The sequence below is a fragment of the Grampus griseus genome, assembly GCF_964374135.1.
Source record: "Grampus griseus genome assembly, chromosome: 6".
Classification (NCBI taxonomy): Eukaryota; Metazoa; Chordata; class Mammalia; order Artiodactyla; family Delphinidae; genus Grampus; species Grampus griseus.
In genome coordinates, this window is record NC_139000.1 from 11,846,684 (window position 1) to 11,867,757 (window position 21,074).

The following is a 21,074-nucleotide window of genomic DNA, read 5'->3' on the forward strand; positions in this document are numbered from 1 at the left end:
TCACCTTTAACTTTCCTGGTCCCAAGAATTCAAAAAGGATTTTTTTCTTTAAGAGAGCAACTGATAGGAAATAATTGTAGATAGAAGTAAAAGGGGGGGGGGGCTTCCCTGGTGGCGCAGTGGTTGAGAGTCCACCTGCCGATGCAGGGGACACAGGTTCGTGCCCTGGTCCGGGAAGATCCCACATGCCGCGGAGCGGCTAGGCCCGTGAGCCATGGCCGCTGAGCCTGTGCGTCCGGAGCCTGTGCTCCACAACGGGAAAGGCCACAACAGTGAGAGGCCCGCATACTGCAAAAAAAAAAAATAAAAGTAAAAGGGGGTTTCATTATTTAAGGGAGAATTTAAAGGAAAGATAATTGAGATGAAGAGGGAGCTCTTTCTTTGTGGGTGTTTACATATCCTGTGGTGTGTGTTACTCCTGATAACCATGTAAGGCATATGTTCTATTTTAATGGTCTCTCTCTAGTTTTTTTGTTTTTTTACCACTGGGCTTATATAAGGACTTCAGTGCTCAGAAAAGCTTATTTTTTTACCTTATCTGGAATAAAATCTTATAAAAGTGGAACAAAGGGGTAATAGAATGGTGTTTAGGCCTCTGGGCAGAAATATACTGTGGGATTCTGGTGAGAGTCATTCATGGATAATGAAATCAGGATTTAGTGAATATTCAGGAGTCTGGCATAACAGTGCATATAGGTTGAGAGGGAAGTAGGGTCTCTTGGGGGTTAGGGGAGCAGAGCCAAAAAAGCATTCTGAATTTTAGGCCTAAAATGATTAAAGATGAAACGTGGTTCCAACATTTGCTGTAAATCTGATGGCAGTATCAAATGGAAAAACTTCATGGTTACAATCAACAGTGTTATATTTTCAGGTGTCTTATCTACTTTTCAGATAGGTCTGACTAATGCCAGTTTCTATTGAAAATCTCATGGTTAATTGCAACATTTTTGCCACCAGTAGTAGTATTACTTTTTCTGGTTGTACTTCTTTAATGAATCTCTGTCTGTTAATGTATTCATCTCATTGAGTGCAAGTCAGCCAGCTGCCACATTATGGCTACCAGGAGGGTTATTTTTCTGGCCATATCACTTAGGCTCTTGGGCCCACGCCTTCAAAGGATGTATTAGCTTTTTGTTTAAAATGAAGTAATTTTCCTCTATAAAGATTGTTTCATTTTTGTCAATAACACGTTTATGGGTTCCACACTCTGATATGAAACTAATTCTAAATAAGCATTTTTGAAAAGTTGTTTTTCTTTTTCTTTTGCAGGTGTATTCTAGAGAACAAGTCTTCAAACACCTTTGCCGTATTGACTCTGAGCTGTCAGGGGACTCAGGCTTATGAGGAGGTACTGTCACAGAAAACAGTGTCTAGTGAAGACGACAAGAAAGAGGGAAAAGGATCGGAAGAAGAAGCTAAAATACTGTAGAAAACCATGGTAGGTTATTATTTATGTTTCCTTAATTTAGTTACCAAAGATCTCAGTCGCTTGAAGTTGAAACCGTTAACAGTGAGGGCAAGTGAAAAAAAGTGGTGGTAATTTTTTGCTCCAGTGTATCAGCTAAAGATGGCATTCTACTATTTAAGCAAAGCAAATGAGTTCAGATTTATTACGAGCCCTTTAAACCACAAGATGGAGCTCCATGAGCCTGCAGGCCGTAAATTATTAAATACAAAGGAGGGAATGCTCATAAATAATATTTTCTAATAAAACTGGCATTAGCAAACTGATACAAATGGCTAAGGTGACCTTGAACTTGAAATTATGTAATTTTTCTCTAGCTTTCTACCTGAAATTCAGGTTTTTTCCCATGGAAATTAAAAATCCTGAACCAGTCCTTTAAGTAATGATATGAAGGGTTTGGAGTTTATAAAATGTGTGAGTATTTAACTCAAAAAGACACCTTTTTTCACATGCTTTTAATTTTAAAATAATAGGGTCAGGTGTTGAGTGTATTGAGGGCACTGAACTGAATATCATGGAAACCTTGCTTTTTGTGGAAAGTTAATACTTAAATTGAATTTGAGATGTTAGATGAGGTCATAACATCTGGTCCCTAACTTTTTAATTGGTAAAATGTGCTGAATATTTTTCTCCTCATATTTTGGTTCTGGAGGATGCTGTGTGAATTTTTCCATAAGTGAGAAAAGGCTTTAAAAAGATGTTGTAAGTGAGGGAAAAAGCACAAAAATATTAATCATCAGTATGTTTGAAATATGTTGTTTAGCAAGTCTGATGGTATTTCTTTAAATGACATTTGATTTTTAAAAAATTTGTTTTAGAGGTTATAACTTAGTTGACTTACTCTTTAAAGAAGGAATTCTACTAATATTTTAGTTCTGGATGGTGGGGAAAAAATGTTAACTTGGGATTTTCTCTGTCATTTACGTTTATGGTGAGATGTGAAAAATGACACTGTAACTTGTGTTTCTTCCCATATAAATTATTTGCCTTTTCAGCTTATTTATCTACTATAGTCTTGATATTCTTCGAACTTAAAGAAATGTTTTATATGTGTTACTTGCCATAGTTGATGAAAATTCCTTTCCTAGTTTATTCATCTTAAATGTAGCTTTAGATGTCTGGTGTAGAAATTTTGTGTTTACGTAGTTTAATTGGTCAGTAGGTGTTTTCCAGTTTTGCCTTAGATCTCAGGTTTGAAAGAGAACTATGTTTCTGCATAGTTCTTCCAATTAATTTTTTAATACTTAAAATCAACGTGGAGCTTATTTGGGTAAATAAGGTAGCTTTTTTTTGGGGGGGTGGTAATACCATTCATTCAGTTCTTTCATCACTGTTTCATGATGCTTGTCCTATCACATCCAGTAGATTCTTGGGTTTAACATTGGCAGTCTTATGTTTTTTGTGAGTGAAAGGCCAAAGGTTTGTGTTAGGTAGCAGTATGTAATTTTCCTAAGGTGTGGCCAGTGTGTAGGACTGAGTAACTTAATTTAGTAACTTAGTAACTCATCATAAAACTAAATGACAGAGAAAATCTCAAGTTAACAATTTTTCCCCCACCATCGAGAACTAAAATATTAGTGGAATTTTTTCTTTAAAGAGCAAGTTAACTATCAATAAGTTATAATCCCTAGAACAACCTAGCATCTCCAATTTGTTACATGGCTCTTTTGTTTTCTTGTTAACTTATTTTGGGATATATAAGTAAATCTCATGAAGTGGTTAAAAAGTTTTTTTCTTTGTAGCAAAAGACTTCTCCAGTTGGAAAACTGGTCATGGACTTTGAGAGCAAGAAAGAAATCTAGACAGAGATTGGCTTTTGTCTAGAAAAAAGGAAAGCTTCATGATTGATTTTAGTAACTTTTATTATGTAATAATTGAGGGTTTCAAAGGATTACTTACCTTTTTAGTTATAGCTTCATTTTGTAGGGGACAATGATACTGTAGTATTAATTTACTGGTGTCCAAATTAATCTGATTTTAAAACATTGACATTCAAACAAAAACAAAAGAGACAAGACTGATAAAGCATTGCAAATATATTATTTTGCAGTAAAGACTTTAAAATAAAATATTTACTGTCTGCTAGCACATAATTTCATGTAAGTTAGGGCACTGTAGCCACCCTTTAAGTCAAATACTTTTGGCTTTATGGAAACTCACCAAGTTTTCCTTGTTCATTTTGCTCTGTACTGGTACAAGTGTCTTTATGGTATTTGTAAATTTGGAAATATTCAAAGGTTTTTGGATGTGTGACTCATGAGTGTGAAGGATCTACTCTATTAAATTTTCATGAAATTCATTCTGTTTCTAGGCTGTAATCTGTTCCACTGATTTCTGGGCCAGCATGTCATTTTAATTATTGCTTTTAACATTTTTGATATTTTAGCATAATGGTACCACCCATCCACCTTTGTAGAATAGTTCTTGATACACTCATGACTTCCCTCCCCCCACCCAAAATGAGCTTTAAAATTATTTTTGTTGAGTATTAAAATCTATCTTGAGGGGATTTTGATTGAGAATGTGAATACATTTGTAAATTAGTTTGGAAAATTAATTCTTTTACAATATGTATTTTCCCCATTCTGGAATTTGGAATATCTCCTACTAATCTATTTAAAAAATTAAAGCTGCACGCCAAAGTTTGAATGCCAAATAATAAATAATATTCTAATGTGGTCCATAGTTTTACTATCTTGTTCACATATAACTTTGTATTATGTGTTATTACTATGTTACAAAATCTCAGTTTTTCTAGATGCAGAAGTGTCCAGGAGTCTGGAAAGGAGTGACTGGGTATCATGAGTCACCCATATGCATTTCTAGACACTCTGTCGAAGCTAGGAAGTATCTTGTTTCTTGTAGATGATGTGTGATATGGATGACCTTTTTTGACGTGGTATTGAAAACACATAAATTGAGCTAAAATGTGGCATATACATAATACTGAATGTAACTTGGGTGAACTCTTCCAAAATATGAATGAAAGATCTCTAATTTTCTGGTGTGGAGTTTGGCAGGCTGGGGTTTTACTTCCTTTCTTGAGCAGTTTTTCATTGCCTCAGTGTTAACTGTTTCACAGCAGTTTGACAATTAATGCTATGACTTGACTTAAATATATTTGTAAGTCATCCTTTTCAGGTAACATTTCTTTTATTGAAGTAATAGTTTCCTTTCACCTTCTGACAGAGATCTATTAGATCTTTTGCCAATGATGATCGCCATGTTATGGTGAAACATTCAACAATTTATCCGTCTCCGGAGGAACTTGAAGCTGTTCAGAATATGGTGTCTACTGTTGAGTGTGCTCTTAAACATGTCTCGGATTGGCTGGATGAAACAAATAAAGGCACAAAAGCAGAGGGTGAGACAGAAGTGAAGAAGGATGAGGCTGTAGACTCCTATTCCAAGTGAGTGTGACCTGACATTTGTGGTGCTGTCCTGTAATGCCCAGGGTCCCGTCCCACTGGGTTACATTTGCTGTTTGGTGTTCTTTGGGTTCTCTCATTTATATGACTGTAAACAAGGAAGTAAATGTTTGTGGAATTTTTCTGAGTTAAATTTGCAGGGAAAGCAAGAAAGGAATAATGATTAGACCAGAAAAAGAAGATAGACCTGTTCAGGATGCCTTTCGAGGGAGCAAGCACCAAGCCCTTTTAAAAAAAACTTCTCTTTTTTGGAGGTTATGCTATGTCATCTTTTTCATGTGTTGGTTTAGCCTCCTAAATTCAGAAATAAATAGTAGTGTTTTTGGTCTCTGGGAAAATCATAGAATGTCATTTTTGTCAGGTATTTAAAAATCCTGGTGTAGAAGAGAGAGTGCAGGAGAATATACTGTAAAGGTTTTTATGACTGTATCTGCCTTGTTGATTTCCAGGATCCAGTACAGTATCTTGCATATAGTAAATGCTCATTGGGTATTTGTGGAATGAATGAAGGCCTAATGGGAGCCAGACCCTTCAACAATTATAGCACAGTATTCCCAGTGCTGCAACAACAGTAAGAGATTAATGAGATGAAGCTGAATGATAACTAGGAAACTTTTTATGCCTTGCTAAACTTAGAGTTATTGTTTTGAGCAATGTCACTATGATTGGAATAATTGTATGGTTTACTTCAAAAAATGTAGCTCATTTGACTCTATTGTATTAATAGGATTAAGAACATTACTTTGGCTGCAACTGGTAAATTGAGGATAGAAGTTACAGAATTTTTTCTCAGGCTTAAATTCTAAATCTGTGATAAGCAGATAATAGTGGGAAGGTAGTAATAAATTGATATCTTTAACTGAGTGATAGTGTAACCTTTCCATCTTCAGATGAAAGAAAATCAGTATCAGTTTTTAGCTGAAGAATGTATTTTCTTGACTTTGTTAGCTTTTTACAGGTAATATATACATTGTATCTAGTCAGGGACGTGTCAGCTAGAAGTTTCTTGGCAGTAATTCACTTTTTCTTGCATATGATGGCTTTAAAAAAGATACTGTCAAATTTGGGGGTTCTTGGTAATTAGTAGTATCATCCAGTAATCTAGCCCATTCCCAGTGCAAGTTAAATCCCAGTCCCTGTGCAAGTGAAATAGTCATGCATTCCTTATTTATTGATTGACTGATTGGCCACGCTGTGTGGTTTTCATGGTCTTAGTTCGTGGACCAGGGATTGAACTCCAGCCATGGCAGTGAACATGCTGAGTCCTAACCACTGGACCGCCAGTGAGTTACCACATTACATATTTAAATTGCACGTTGGAATGTGTTTATACCCTTTTAAAAACTTTTTTTTTTATTGTGGTAAAATACATATAAAATTTGCTATTTTTACTATTTCTAAGTGGAGTTTTATTTTTCAGTGAAGTTCAGGCCTTCTAAATACATCTTCTGTTTGCTGTCAAGGCTGAGCAGACCTTTGGAAAGTGCTCCAGTAGACTTTTGCTTAACTGGATCAGGTCACTGAGTTTTCAAGGTTTTTAAAAGATAACATACTCCGTGCTTTGTTTGGATCTTTAAATAGAGTGCTCTGTGTGCAGGCTATCAATTGTCTCTGTAAAGTGTTTCCAGTTTGTGGAACATTCCGGGGTTGAGCACTTGTGTATAGTTCTTCCCATGTGGTAGAACTCAAGGAGTGCAGAACGATCGTGTCCTTAGAACAGAGGCGTCCAAGAACAGAGGTGTGTTCTGGTCATAGATACGTATTATGCTCCTGGAGTATGCTAAGCACTACAGAGGGCATAGAGATGGGGAAAGCTAGCTTATATTTACTAAGCACCTCCTATTGCCAGAGACTGGTAGGCAGCTTTAACCTGTGTGCTGTTACCTTACCTCTTTACAAGCTGACTCACAAGTCAAATAAATTGAATAAGTTTACACTATTTGTATTTTAGGAATATTAGCTTAATTTTAATTAGTTCCCTGTATCTGGGTCACTTGCGTTATAATACGTCATATTCAAATTCATTATTAAAATTCAGAACTGAATTAGGACTTAGTTTCTCTGCTCAGTCATGCTGTCTTGTACATGATAAGACCAAGTATATCATAATTATGATATGGAATTTAATAAGCAAGCTAATAATGGCTAGTTAAGAATGTCTGCCATTTATTGAGTGCCAATTACTGTACCAGATTACTTTTCACATTATTTTACAACAAACCTGCTAGTCTCTATTATTGTTATCCCCCTTCTCCACCCCCATTTTACTTAAGAGATTTCCACTACTTATGAAAAAACAGGAACTCAGAATCATTAACAAACTTTAACTTGCTTAAGGTCAGTGAATGAGTGTGTGGTGGAGTCAGGATTCACATTCAAGTCTGTCGGACTCCCGATCCAGTTTTCTTAGCATCTTTACTTCACGTATCTGTGACAAAAATGTGAAAATACAGAGCAGGGAGAGACTATATGCTGGTTCAGGGGATCAGAAAAAACTTTATGAAGGAGGTAGCGTTTGCAGTAGGTCCAGAGGATGAGTAGGGTTTTGTCAGGCAGTGGAAGTGGAAGAAGAAATAAATCTCAGCAAAGATCTAGGTGTGAGAAAATATAGGGACTGTTTAAGGAATATTGAGCTATTAATATATGCCAGGCTCTGGGCTAAGTTCATTACTTACACTAATTAAATGACATTCTCAGTACCACTCTGAGGAAGGTATTATTTCTTTTCTACAAATGAGAAGGCAGGCTCAAAAGAGTCAAGTAATTTGTAATTTGTCCAATGTCACACAGTAAGTGGCAGAGCTGGGATTCGAAGCAGGAAGTCATGCTGTCTCCTCAATTGCCTCCCAATATGCTCATGTCTAAGTGTTCAGTGGAATACCAGGAAAATAACAGGCAGAGTTCCATCCATGTGGTGCTTTTGGAAGACTGTTCTGGTTGCAACATACTGTGTACATACAGTAGCTGAGATAGATGGTAGGGGTTAGTTTTAGTAAGGCCAGTGGAGAGGAAGTTATTGAGGTGGTCTAGGTAAGAGGTAGTAAGAGCCTGAAAATAAGCTAGTTTGAAGGCAGGGGTTTGAGGGTGATTACAGAGGGGCAATTAAAAAACTGTTACTAGATTTGGGAGAATGAGAAGATGAAAGAACAGGGATATAGAAGAAAAAAGAATCAAAGATGAGACTCTGTTCTTTTTTTTTTTTTGCGGTACACGGGCCTCTCACTGTTGTGGCCTCTCCCGTTGCGGAGCACAGGCTCCGCGGCCATGGCTCACGGGCCTAGCCGCTCTGCGGCATGTGGGATCTTCCTGGACCGGGGCACGAACCTGTGTCCCCTGCATCGGCAGGCGGACTGTCTACCACTGCGCCACCAGGGAAGCCCTAGACTCTATTCTTAATATCAAATAATTCCATACTTGGTTCACTTCCTTCAAAATGCTTTTTCTTTCTTTCTATACTTGTACCACCCTTATAGTTTTTCATTGATTTAACGTTTACTGAATCTCTAAGGAGTGTCAGGCACTGAGCCGTGGCTGGGTTATTTTTAACTTCCTGTCTTGTTTCCACTGCCACAATTTACTTCTGTCCCTTCTCCTTTCTCTAGTTCATTCCCCACTCTGCTGACTTGGGCCCAACTCTGCTGATTCTTTGCCTCCAGCTAGAATGACCTTTTTTTCTATTTAACCAAATCACGACTCTGCTGAAGTCACCCTTGCAGGTTGCCTTGCTTGACCTCTCTAATTTTGACCTCTCTCTTTTCTGAAATTGGGAAGCAGCTGTAATTATATAAAGAACTTGAGTGTTATGGTCAGACCAACTTGAGTTTGAATCTCGGCTTTGCCATTTTACTCTCTCTGTGAACTTGAGCAATTAATCACTTTTTCTGAGATTCGCATTCCTTGTCTTTCAAATACAGGGCTCTCTTGGTAAGGTTTAATGAGATCTGTGGCACTCAGTTTATTCTCAGATGTCACCTTTCTCTTCCCTTTGAAGCAGGTTTTAAACAGCTTTTGTACTTAGTCTGCAGTGTGAGCCTCAGGAGCTGGAGAGTTTGGAGCTCCTTTAGTATGTTTTCCATACTCAAACAGTTGCTTGCTTGTTGAATGACCGCTCAGTTTAGTTACATTTTCACTTGTGATTGAGGGAAATGAACCAATAAGAAACTTTTGGTATTAAAATCAAGGATAGATGTTAACAGTATTCTTACACACCATTCATGACTTGATGTTCTTTGAATGTTTGTTCTTTTAGCTACCACTGGATATGGAATGCCTGTGTTGGCAGATCATCTTCAGCTCTTTACTTTTATCACATTATTCTCCTTTCCCCAGAAACTTTTATGGATTCCTAGAATGCTACAGCTATAAGGGATGAGCTAAGGCTTATCTAGTGGATAGCCATTTTACAGTTACATATACTGAGCCAGCAGGCACCACTAGGAGTAGAGCTCAGGTCTTTTAATTTCCACCCTGATGTTCCTTCTTAGTATACCATGGTGTTCATGTTTCTCACAATTCTTTAATTACTTAATTAAAAGACAGAAGGAGGAAGTTAGAAAAATTGAAAAGATATTTAAGGGGATACAGTATTTTTGGATTTTCCTAAGCAATATAGATTTAATAAAGTATTGAAAGATCTGTAGTCTGAAATATTCTCCCTATTGATTCTTTGTGGTAGATAGTTTATGAGCCTTAAATCTGAGAGGTACTTTTGCAGAATTTTGGATATTTGGATTTATGTTCTCCCTTATCAATTCATATGGTTAGCCAGAAAGCCAAGTGATGATGAAGTTATAGTTTGGGAAATAGGTTGTGAAAGTAATCATTCAGACTTTTATTTTTAGGGATCAAGGTGGTCGGACATTATGTGGTGTAATGAGGATTGGCCTGGTTGCAAAAGGCTTGCTGATTAAAGATGATATGGACTTGGAGCTGGTTTTAATGTGCAAAGACAAACCCACAGAGACCCTGTTAAATACAGTCAAAGATAATCTTCCTATTCAGATTCAGGTGAGTACAGTTTAATTGTACCTCTAGGAGAATTTGTAAAAAGGTAAAAATAGGCCGTGACCTTGATAAATTTAATAAGAAATTGGTAATAGTAAAGGGTAGGTACAGACAAGTGGAATTGCTACTCTGGGTCAGTGACTCATCCATCACATCTAAGGCAAACTTCTGGTGATTAGTATTAAGGATATATTTACCAAATTAAGATGGCTCTTAAAGTACGGTCTTAAATTTTTCAGATGTGTCTTGCTGACAGTCTTCATGTTTTCCAGACTAGGCCTCTCAGCATTATAAAACTCTTAGAAAGGTTGGTATAATGCAGAAAAGAATTGAAAGATCAAAAAGAGCCTAGACAACTGGAGACTTCCATAGATGATAATTTTTTAAATTGAAGACTGTTAATTTAACTTCACTCATTCATTCTGTTAATGGAAAGTCGCTATTAATTCCTTGTTTCCAAACCTTTTTCACATTGGGATGCATTTAGACAATTTTAATGTTGTCATGCTTCCTGGAGGATGCTGCTGGAGGCTGAGGGCTCCTCAGGGCTGAAGTCAACCGGTTCATCTGGGGCTGTGGTCACCTTAGGACCTGCTCTGCCAGCCTGCTCCAAGGGCTAGTTGCATCACTAATTGGGAAGCAATGATCACCTTTCAATTTCAGATGTGTTATCTGTGGTATAATTAGATTGTAGCTTTTTGATGATTTCATATTAGTTAGTCTTTACATCCATGTCACATAAATAGATACGAGTATACAAGGTCAAACTGTTGAGTTGTTGAATGCTCTCTTTTTTTGTTGTTGGTTTCCTGTATTTGTATTTCTTCTAAAGAGACTTTTTCCCCCCAAGTAATATGAATTCTAAATTTGTTTTTATTAGCTTTGTTACTGGATCATTTTCTTTCATATTCACCAACTGATCTTCAAAACCATCTTCCTGATTTTTTAATCTACTGTTCCTGACACTCAAATTTGTGTTACTTGTTGACACATTTTCCTGTATTAACTTCTGGAGCACTGTTTTATTTTATCATTTTTAGATCTTAAGGTTTTCTAAGTGACTGAACAAACATTTGGCTTTTCCATTTTCAATTCTGATTGAAGAAAGGTTTCTGTTCTTTCAAGGGTTAAATTCATTTCTTTTAAAAAATTATTTTAAATCCTTATGTGATCATTTGGGGAGGGAGAGTGGTAAGCAACATGGAGTACAATAAAGCTTTAAGAAATGGAAAGCTCAGTAACGGTTTTCTGAATAACTATACTTTTTGTTATCAGAATGTTAACAAAATTCATCTTTTTTCCATTATTTTTTATATTGTTTTAAAATTTAATCTTTATTTCTGCTTTTATTGTAGTGAACATTGTTACTCTTAGATTTATGCTAAAGCAGTGATCAAAGGGTTGGACATAGAGGCTTTTCCAACCATCTCACCCCCTTTTCTGTTCCACTTAGTGCGTCCTGTTTATGAGAGTGGTCATATTTTCAGGTATGTCAGGATGGAAAAAGGGTTGAGAACCATTTGCACTAAGAAACTGAAGTTCTTATCCTGACGATCTGTCGTATTTCTTGAGTATTGAAGATAGAGAAGATTGGAGCTTCAGTTGCATTAATAGAACTTTCTCTGTGTAGATCACAACTGTGTGAACTCTGCATTTTCTCTCCTGAGTGAGGGTCTTTATTTCTGGGCACCACAGTTTTAAAATGTTCTTGTCGAGCTAGCAGGTGTTCAAGGGAGGGACCCAGGAGAGAGTGTGGGCTGTGTAAACTGTTTCAAAGTTGAAGAGAGGAGGGCTTTTTAGCCTAGAGAAGCCGAAAAAAGACACAAATATCTTTAGATCTTGAAGAGCTTCTTGGAAAAGGTAAAGGTGGCCTGAACTCTTAAGACCAGTGGTGGACAATATAAGAAACAACAGAAATTAACACAGCATTGTGAAGCAATTATACTCCAATAAAGATGTATTAAAAAAAATTTTTTTTTAAACTGCTGAAAAAAAAAAAAAGAAACATATTTGAATTTACCATAGCCAATAGAGTAATCCGGCAGTGAAACCGGCTGCTTTGTGTGATGGTTAGATCCATGACCATAGGTGTTTGGGTAAAGGTACCCAAATAAAATGGGTATGTAATTGTACACCCATTTTATATTAAATTGTATACATGTACACACATATATACACCCACATATATACACATAAGCACAGACATAGTTTTATTACTAATAATATTTCAGAAAATCATTTTAAATGTGATTTTTACCTTTAAAAATCACTACCTCCCCTTTGTTTTCTTGGTGTTTATTTGGAAAACCAGTCTCTGATATGATATGATCTTATTTTCTTGTGAATTAAAAATCTTTTTCCTGAGTACTTATTATAGCAAAACTTTCAGTTATCAAAGTAGCTTAATTAATTGGGGTTGTACCTTACCTTTTCTCTACATACTCTTTTCTAGGGTGATTTTAGTACTTCCTTGAGCAAGGGAGAAGGATGACCAAAACCAGAATCACTTAGAATTAGTCTAGCCCAAAACTCATACCATATGTTTATTACTTTGGATGTGTCTTATGGTGATCTGCATGTATAATTTTTTTTTAAGACATATACATGAGACCTATTTTTTATTTTTTTAAATTTTATCGTTTAAAATATTTTATCTATCTATCTATCTGTCTGGCTGTGTCGGGTGTTAGTGTGGTGTGCGGGCTCTACATTGTGTCACGTGGGCTTCTCTCTAGTTGTGGCGCATGGGCTCAGTAATTGCAGCACGTGGACTCTCTAGTGGCTGTGGGCGCTCTAGTTGTGGCACGTGGGCTCAGTAGTTGTGGCATGTGGACTCTCTAGTTGTGGTGTGCAGGCTCTAGAGCGTGCAGGTTTAGTTGCCCTGTGGTATGTGGGATCTTAGTTCCCCGACCAGAGATCGAACCCGCGTCCCCTGCATTGGAAGTTGGATTCTTAATCACTGGACCATTGAAATTTACTTGCAATTTCAAACTAAATTGAAAAATTTAGTTTGCTTTTTCTCTGATACATCTTTAATACTCTTATAGTGGCAAAATGAATGTGAGCCGTTTTCTGCTTTTTCTCTGTATTCTAGTTCTGGTTTTTCTAGCCACTGTGTGGCTTTTCCCTTCCTTGGTTTCCTCTGTTCAAAATTAAGGTAATGAATTTTCTATTTTCTGTCTTTTTTGGGATGTTTAATGGTAAAATGCTGGTTTTATATAAATGGCTTTTAGTTCCTTCAATGCTCGGTGATGAGCAGAGACCCAGGAGTGTTACCGTTCAGCTATTTATGTCAGATAATAGATACTAAATTTCACCACCAAGAATGGCCCTGCACAACTTATTAAACTATTAACTTTAATGATACGTTAAATATAACAATATATGATTCTAATTGGTGATTATTTTTTGTATGTGTATAATTGTATGTTAAAAGAAGCAATGTACATTTCCCTGTGGATGTCAGATGACTTGCCCTGAAGAAGGTCTCACTTGAATGATCTCTGAGACCTGTTGTTAGGAAGTTAGTTACTTGTTTATATTAACTTTTTTGCTGATGAGTGACTGTGCAGAGATCCTTTTTTATTCATTCTTACTTGATTTTCTTTAAAAATATACATAATCTTATATAAAAACCTATCTAATCTTATAAGTTCTTAGCAAGTAGGAGTTCCTGTTTAGGCTGTCCTATCAAAAAGTTATCAGTTTAGAGCAGTGGTCCCCAACCTTTTTGGCACCAGGGACCGGTTTTGTGGAAGACAGTTTTTCCATGGGGGTGCATGGGGGGCAATGGTTTAGGCAGTAATATGAGCGATGGGGGGGAGCAGATGAAGCTTCCCTTGCTTGCTCGCCACTTACCTCCTGCTGTACAGCCTGGTTCTTAACAGGCCACGGACCGGTACAGAGGAACAATTATAGAATAATAAACTGCTGGGAATGCTCTCTAAACTGGGAGTTTATTATTCTATACTTGTCCTCTGTAATAATTTCAAGAACAATAATTTACCTTTTCTCATATAATGATGCTTTTGGTAACTTTCATTTTCAAATATTAGAAAGAATGGTTTTAAATGTTGTTTAATAATTGTATAGATGATTGACATTGTGGTTGCTATTTGAGGGATGGAGAAAGGATTTGCTGGTAAGTTGGGAGGAGAGAAAAATGTTACCTCTACACTAAAGAACTAGTTAAAGACTATTTGCTCTTTTAGCACAGTAATACTAATCGTTAATAACATTTAAAAACTTAAGGGGCAATCATTCATTTTTTGAAGTTTTAATTAATTGGGTATTTTTGAAATCTCTGTGACTTTCAGAAACTCACAGAAGAGAAATATCAAGTGGAACAATGTGTAGATGAGGCATCTATTATAATTCGGAATACAAAAGAACCCACGCTAACTTTGAAGGTGATACTTACTTCCCCTCTAATTAGGGACGAATTGGAGAAGAAGGACGGAGGTACACATGTGTATATATATATATATATATAGATAGATGTATATATATAAATATATATTTGTTTTGTTCACATAAGCACTCTCTTGAATGCTATGTTAATTGTTTTATGGATTTAAGAAATACCTGTCTTCATTTGTTTTACGCCACTTATAGTATTTTAAGCAGCTTTATTTACACAATCACTGTATTTTACAAAAATGTTTATATTGGAAATATAAGATACGTTAATTAATTCAAAAACCTGTGCTTATCATGTTGGTCTTAAATCCACTTTAATTTTTATACTGTTTTGGTGTTCTGTTTTACTTTGTCTAGTATTGCAGTGTTATTGGTATCAGCCAACCTATTCTGTGTGGCTTGGTTATTAGGTCTGATTTTAGGCTTAAATGTGGTTCAAAACAGTATTATTTTCAAATTTACTCGCTTATTGTGTCAAGTTACTCATTTGCACATCTCTCTTGACTTCTAATAACTATATAACCTCTTAAGAATTATGCTTTATCTAATTGCCTAAGTGTAAATGTTTTATAATGTAAGAGATACAAATTGGGGGACTGATTTTTTTTTTAATAAATAATCTTCAGTAAATTTCTTTTCTAGGAGGTTTGTGATCCTGTTAACATTTAAAATTTTATATGTGTGGGAATCATGCTTTAAACTAACTTTCTTCTGAAGTTGAAAAGAATTTCTGCATGGCAATGTCATCGTACAAAAGAGTGATAAATCTCTTCAGTTTTGAGAAGTAATGATGGAGCTGGGTTTCTTTTTTGATATTTTTATCCTTTCACATTAGCTTGTTACTGCCTCTCAGTCCTGTCACTAGAAACTTGCCATGTGATATTTCCCGTGTCAGACCTTTGACCAACTGGCCCCTCCCTATCATGACAATTTAGAGGCAATGCGGCTTAACTGGACCAACGTGGGGTGGGGGGGACTCCCTGTTGCTGTTTTTTCATCACTAGACATTCAGCAGGTTCCATTGCTTACTCCCCTACCTGAAATACCAGTGCAGCAAGAAGTATTGGTTAGTGTCTTAATTTATTTCAAGTTGATGATAAAGGAAGAAAAAGACACATTTACCAGAGATGTTAGAATTTCGAGTTTTGGCAGACATGACTCAGGATTTCTTAAAGTAAAAGTGATAGACTCCTTTTGTAAAAAGTCTTCTGGGGTAACTAAAATCAGCTATACCATACCCGACGGATATAAACTAGACACATTTATGAGTCATAGCTTAAAATTAAAATGCATCCTATCTATAATTAGGTTTATGCCTGTACTTTTTTTTTTTGGCTGCATATAGTATCTCTAACACCTCTGAAGAACCAATCTTAAATGGCTTAATTTCTTTAACAGCTTTACAGTTCACCATTAACTGTAGAACTATAAAATGATTTCTGAAGTATCAAGATAATTCTGTTAATTCTGGTAAGCTGTGTTCTCTTGACCCTCTAGTGTAAAACTAACCATTTCTAAGTATAGTTATAATTATAGATATTATTAAAAATTCTTTGAGTATAGAGAGATGAAAGAAGATTGAAGTTGCCAAAGGCTAGATTTGTCTAGATTTGAAATTGCCGAAAACTGGATAATGTTTGCTTGTAGCTGTAGACATCCCTTCCATTACTTTAAAAGTATTGAGAATATCAGGCTTCTTTTTCCCCATGGCTTTGTGCACTTACATGGGATTTTATCAGTTTTCAGTGATGCCCTTAAGCTTAGTCTGTTGCCTTTATAACTTTATGTTCAGAGAACCTGAAAACAGATTCTTAGAATATTGCACCCTTACTAGAAGACTAGTTATTACAGAATGGAATTTGTAGGAGAGTAGGAGAGTTATAGTCTCTATTCAAGGTGTTTGGGTTACTAAAGGATCCCAAGACCTCTTTATAATATGAATCTCATCAGATGATGTTAGCATAATTGTGTGGGATCAGGTAAGATGAAAGAATCAGCTTGGATCTAATGATTTACACGTTACTTCCTCTCCTTTTAAATGGCAGAAAGATTTGCTTTGCCGTTTTCCTTAACCTCACTGCCCTGTTGACTCGCTTGTTATCTCTTATAATTTGCCCATTTTGTCTAATTTGGACTTTGTCAAAGTTTTGTTTTTTTAAAATTTTTAATTTATTTTTGGCTGCGTTGGGTCTTTGTTGCTGCGGATGGGCTTTCTTTAGTTGTGGCAAGTGGGGGCTACTCTTCATTGCGGGCTTCTCATTGCAGTGGCTTCTCTTGTTGCAGAGCACAGTCTCTAGGCACACGGCTTCAGTTGCGGCACACAGGCTCAGTAGTTGCGGTGTGCAAGCTCTAGGGTGTGCGGGATTCGGTAGTGGTGGCTTGTGGGCTCTAGAGCGCAGGCTCAGTAGTTGTGGCACGGGCTTAGTTGCTCCGCAGCATGTGGGATTTTCCTGGACCAGGGATCGAACCCGTGTCCCCTGCATTGGCAGGCGGATTCTTAACCACTGCGCCACCGGGGAAGTCCCTGTCAAGAGGTTTTTTGATCTGCATTAGCAGTTTTTTGTATTCCTGGGCAACTTTGAGGATCCAGTATAACTAAGCATTTGAGATCTGGGCTATACAATTCTGTAGGATTTGTTTTATCACACCAGATGGCTCCTCTTGCCTTGATGCAGTTCTTTTCAGCTGCATGGGGTGAAAGCACAAGATTCATTTGGGTTCCAGGGATTTCTGAGTTTAAGAGAGATCTCTTTAAAAAAATCTGCGTTCATTTTCTTTCTCAGAGTTTAAAAAAATAGGCATTGTAACTTTTTGGGAGACATTTTCCTATAGAATTTCAATTTCTCCCCTCCCACAAAACAAACAGGCTGTTCACAATACATACCTTATGTCTTTCTCTTCCCTCTCTTCACTTGCCACATATTTGGGTAAAATCAAAAAAGGGAAAAAATGTCCGAGAGCAGGCAGAACTGGAGGACTGGGACAGGTGAAGAGCATCACACTTACCTCCTCAGGGTTGTCTCTGCAGAAGTGGATCTATCTAACTACTCGTTTCAAATCACTGTTTAGATTTTCAGTGGCCAGAGTACATAGTGAATCTCTTTGGTGTGGTTTAATGTTTCACAGGTGAGAGTTCTCCTGTGCCGCCAGTCTTTTTTCCATATTCTAACCCTTTACTTGAAGGCCCTGTAGAATAACCATTCCCCATAACTACATGCTTCCTGCTAAAGAAGGCACAGGAGAAAAAGCACAGACCTTGGTGCCTGGCAGCCAAGTGTTTGATTCTTAAACTCCATTAACTATTACTCTGTGACCTTGGACAGGTTTCTTTATTTTAAAATGTGGGTAATGAATACTTTAGAAAGTTGTTACATGAGAGAATTTATGTAATGTAACCTGTACGATACTCAGCACAAAGCGATTGCTTAGTAAATAGTAGTAGTTACTCAGCTTACTAAAAAATGTCACAGCACAAACTCATCTACTCAAAGTGCCTTGAGTTCACAGTGAGAATAATATGTACATGATAGGTCTGAAGAAGTGAACGTAAACACAGTTAAACTCATAAATAGCCATTGAAGTGTAGTATTGGAATCAGTATACTGTATTTGCTGCAGTGCTAATAATGAGCTCTCTTACTATAAAGTTTATGATTCATTGAGACAGGTGTCTTTTTCCCTACCTCTGTCCTTTATCCCTAGCACCTGGAGTGGTACCTAATACTTAGTAGGCAATCAAAAGAAAATCTGTTAAATGAATTTTTGTAGCTAGCATATTATCTGATCAAATAGAACTGTCTGGTATGCAAGAAGCATTAACAGTGGACATCTCAGAATTCAAGTAATATATATTGAAGATTTAGCTTTGTTAAGGTATTTTATAACATACTGTGTTATAAGCACTTTCTCATATATGATTTATTTGAACCCTCACAACAGTTCTATGAGGTAGATAATTGTACTGTTGTATAAATGAAGAAAGTCTCACGTTTTACCCGTTTCCTCTGACTCTTAAGTCCAGTTACTATCTAGGATGATCATAGGAGCATCTTAGCTGATTTAGTTATTCTGAGCATCACACAGTCTAAGCTTCTTTTGGTGCTTGTGATTTTAAACCAGAAGTATATTTGCTATGAGGCTGATAAATCCAGCTGCTTATTGTATTTACAGTGCAATTTGAAACCAAGTGGATAGGGAAACTACAGAGGCACTTGTGGCTAAGGCTAAGATAAACCGCAGCCCTCAGTATGAAGATAGATTCTCAGGGGTTCACAGAGAAGCTGCCCGAGAGTCCCTTTTCCGTATTTGTGCCAGTGTGAACTTCTGATGCTTTTTGGCAGAAGTTCGCTAGCATGAGTCCTGCTAGGTGGCAGACCAGTCCAGAGATCACAACTAGGATTTATAACAATGCTGCAGGCTTTATTTTCCTGCCTTCCCCAGCTGCTAGACCTACATTATCCAGTGCAAACCTGTAGCCACTATCTTTCCAGTGGCTCACTGCCTACTGAGGCACTGAAGAAAAGTGATATCTAGTGATGTTTCTACCATAAAGTAGGAGAACAGTGCTCTGTTTTACCCTAGTGCTACATTTACTTGTTCACATTATTGTGGCCTGAGATTTCGCACGGGCAGTGACTTGAAGCATAATGTCTGCTCTCCGCAAAGCCTCAAGGAATTAGGAGAAGGGACTGCATGAGTATCTTCGGGCTACCCTGGAAATGCTGTCAGCTCAGTAGCTCAGCTTCATTCCAACTTTGAAATGTTAAGGAGGCCTTCGTGATAACTCAGCTTGGTTATTTTACCTTTGAAGAGCCCAGGTTCCAGGCACAGAAATCCTATTTAACACAGTCATGTTCTGGCTTTTCCCCACCCCATCTCCAGGCTAGTGTTTTTGTGAACGGGCAAAGAGTTAGCTTGCATGTAAGGGATGGAGGGAAACTGACCAGCATTTCCTGCCATACGGTGTGTTTCTGGTCACTGATCTAACTTCTAACCAAATAAATGAAGTTAGGCATAATAGACTTCTTTTCAGTGCTTCCATTGTTTTGAATGTTTTATGTACCTTCATGCCCTGATACCAGGTTACTGAGCAGTGAAGTTTTTAAAAAGCTGTTTTCTTTGCTTTTGTCATTTTTGTTGCTATCCCCTATCTGTTTTACTGGTCACTGTAGGAAAAAATGAAATGGCTCACAGTTCCATTGTTTCTAAGTTAAAGACTCCAAGATGCCTTTTTATCAGAAAAGCTTTGCTTCCCCGCAAAATTGAAACATCTATGTTAAAGTTCACACAGAAATGTTAAACTTGAGGTTCTTCTTTGAGAAGTAGCAGTGTTTTTCCAGCAACAATCCTGTGATTGCCACATTAAGTAAGTTATTTTTTTTAATGAATGAAAATATAAAAAACTATGTAATTAATTATATAAAGGAAATAGGCAAGCAGGGCTTATAAGTAGCACTGCAGTGCCATATAAATTTATATAGTTTTAAAATAAGAAACTTTGAAGAAGATAAAATAAGATAAATGATTACATCTCCTCTGCTGTTTCCCACCTCATGAATATTGAAACATTTTGGATCTTTTGACTTTTTGATGGTCAGAGCATGAAGAAAAGAAACATGGCCATTGTGATGGTGATATAAAAAGGAATCCAGTGGAAGTCTTCTGTTCACTGCCTGTCCCTTTCATCTCTTTTTAGTAGAATCTGCTGCCTCCAAATGTTGACTGTCTGTAGCAAGCAGATGTCAGTATTTTTATTTTTATTTTTTAATAAGAATTAATGGATATAATCTGACTTTGGGAATGAAAGAATTTGTCTAAACATTTTTGCCATTAAATAAAAATGTCTCTGTGGTGATGAGCAGATGTTAATTACAAGCTCTGTTCACTGGACGAAAGTATCAGAAAGTTCAAAGAGTTGTTTTGCCTTGTCTTTTCCTATCCAAACTTCCTCTGACTCACTCCCTTCTTCCATTGACCCTCCGCTTCCAAATACTCCTACTTGATACAATGATAGAATAAAACTTAGTTTGCTTTACTCTTAACTTAAAGATTGAAGTCCTAAAAAATAAGCACGGTCCATACCTTTTCTTGGGATTACATTATTTAGCAGTCAGTCAACCTTTGTCATGTCTAACTTTTAAGAGATCCTAATTGTTCATTTACAGTAGTTTGTGCTACCTTGTACGTCAGCTTTATACACAGATGCTTGTATTGACCACAGTTAAACATTTTCACATATAAACATGAAAATGAGTGAGTTGTATGCTTTGTGTCATTAAAAAGACATAATTAAGCAAGGCCAGGAACTAGATCACCTATGAAATAAGTACCCATAGTATGTTTGCTTATGTTTATAAATAAAAACATTAACAGTTCTTTTTGAGGCTTTCCATTTAATGAGTAAAAAGGGGTGATGAAATGAAACCCCGTGTTTTGAATTTGTTGGCAGAGATTAATGTGAAACAATGCAAGTATCTGCTGTAGAGCTCGCCTGGTCAAAAAATAAGTGTGTAGCACTTCAGCCTTTACGTGTTGCAGCCAATAAGGAAAGCCCACATAGACATACTGCTGAGTTTGTGACTGTCATGATTATACCAGGAAGGAGTGTTGGTGGACTTGCTAAGAGAGTTCTTAAAAGAGGATGGTGAATATGACTTAATTGGATTAGTCAAAGAATTGTTCTCCAAGAAACATTTGTATGTTGTATGCATTTAAGTAATGCACCAAGTCTTCAAAAGTTTAAAAACCCACTTCCTAGTG

The 21,074-nt window shown here is 36.8% G+C and overlaps 1 protein-coding gene across 1 annotated transcript in view; it reads left to right on the forward strand.

Annotated features, from left to right (window-relative positions):
* The first annotated feature begins 1,357 nt into the window (after positions 1 to 1,357).
* STRBP (spermatid perinuclear RNA binding protein) overlaps positions 1,358 to 21,074 on the forward strand; it is a 67,967-nt gene continuing 48,250 nt past the window's right edge. The window contains exons 1-4 of the mRNA XM_082655715.1: positions 1,358 to 1,438; positions 4,655 to 4,875; positions 9,735 to 9,900; positions 14,214 to 14,358. Of these exons, the coding sequence (XP_082511841.1) occupies positions 1,436 to 1,438; positions 4,655 to 4,875; positions 9,735 to 9,900; positions 14,214 to 14,358 (535 nt within the window). The 5' untranslated portion in view covers positions 1,358 to 1,435. The remainder of the gene's footprint in view (positions 1,439 to 4,654; positions 4,876 to 9,734; positions 9,901 to 14,213; positions 14,359 to 21,074) is intronic.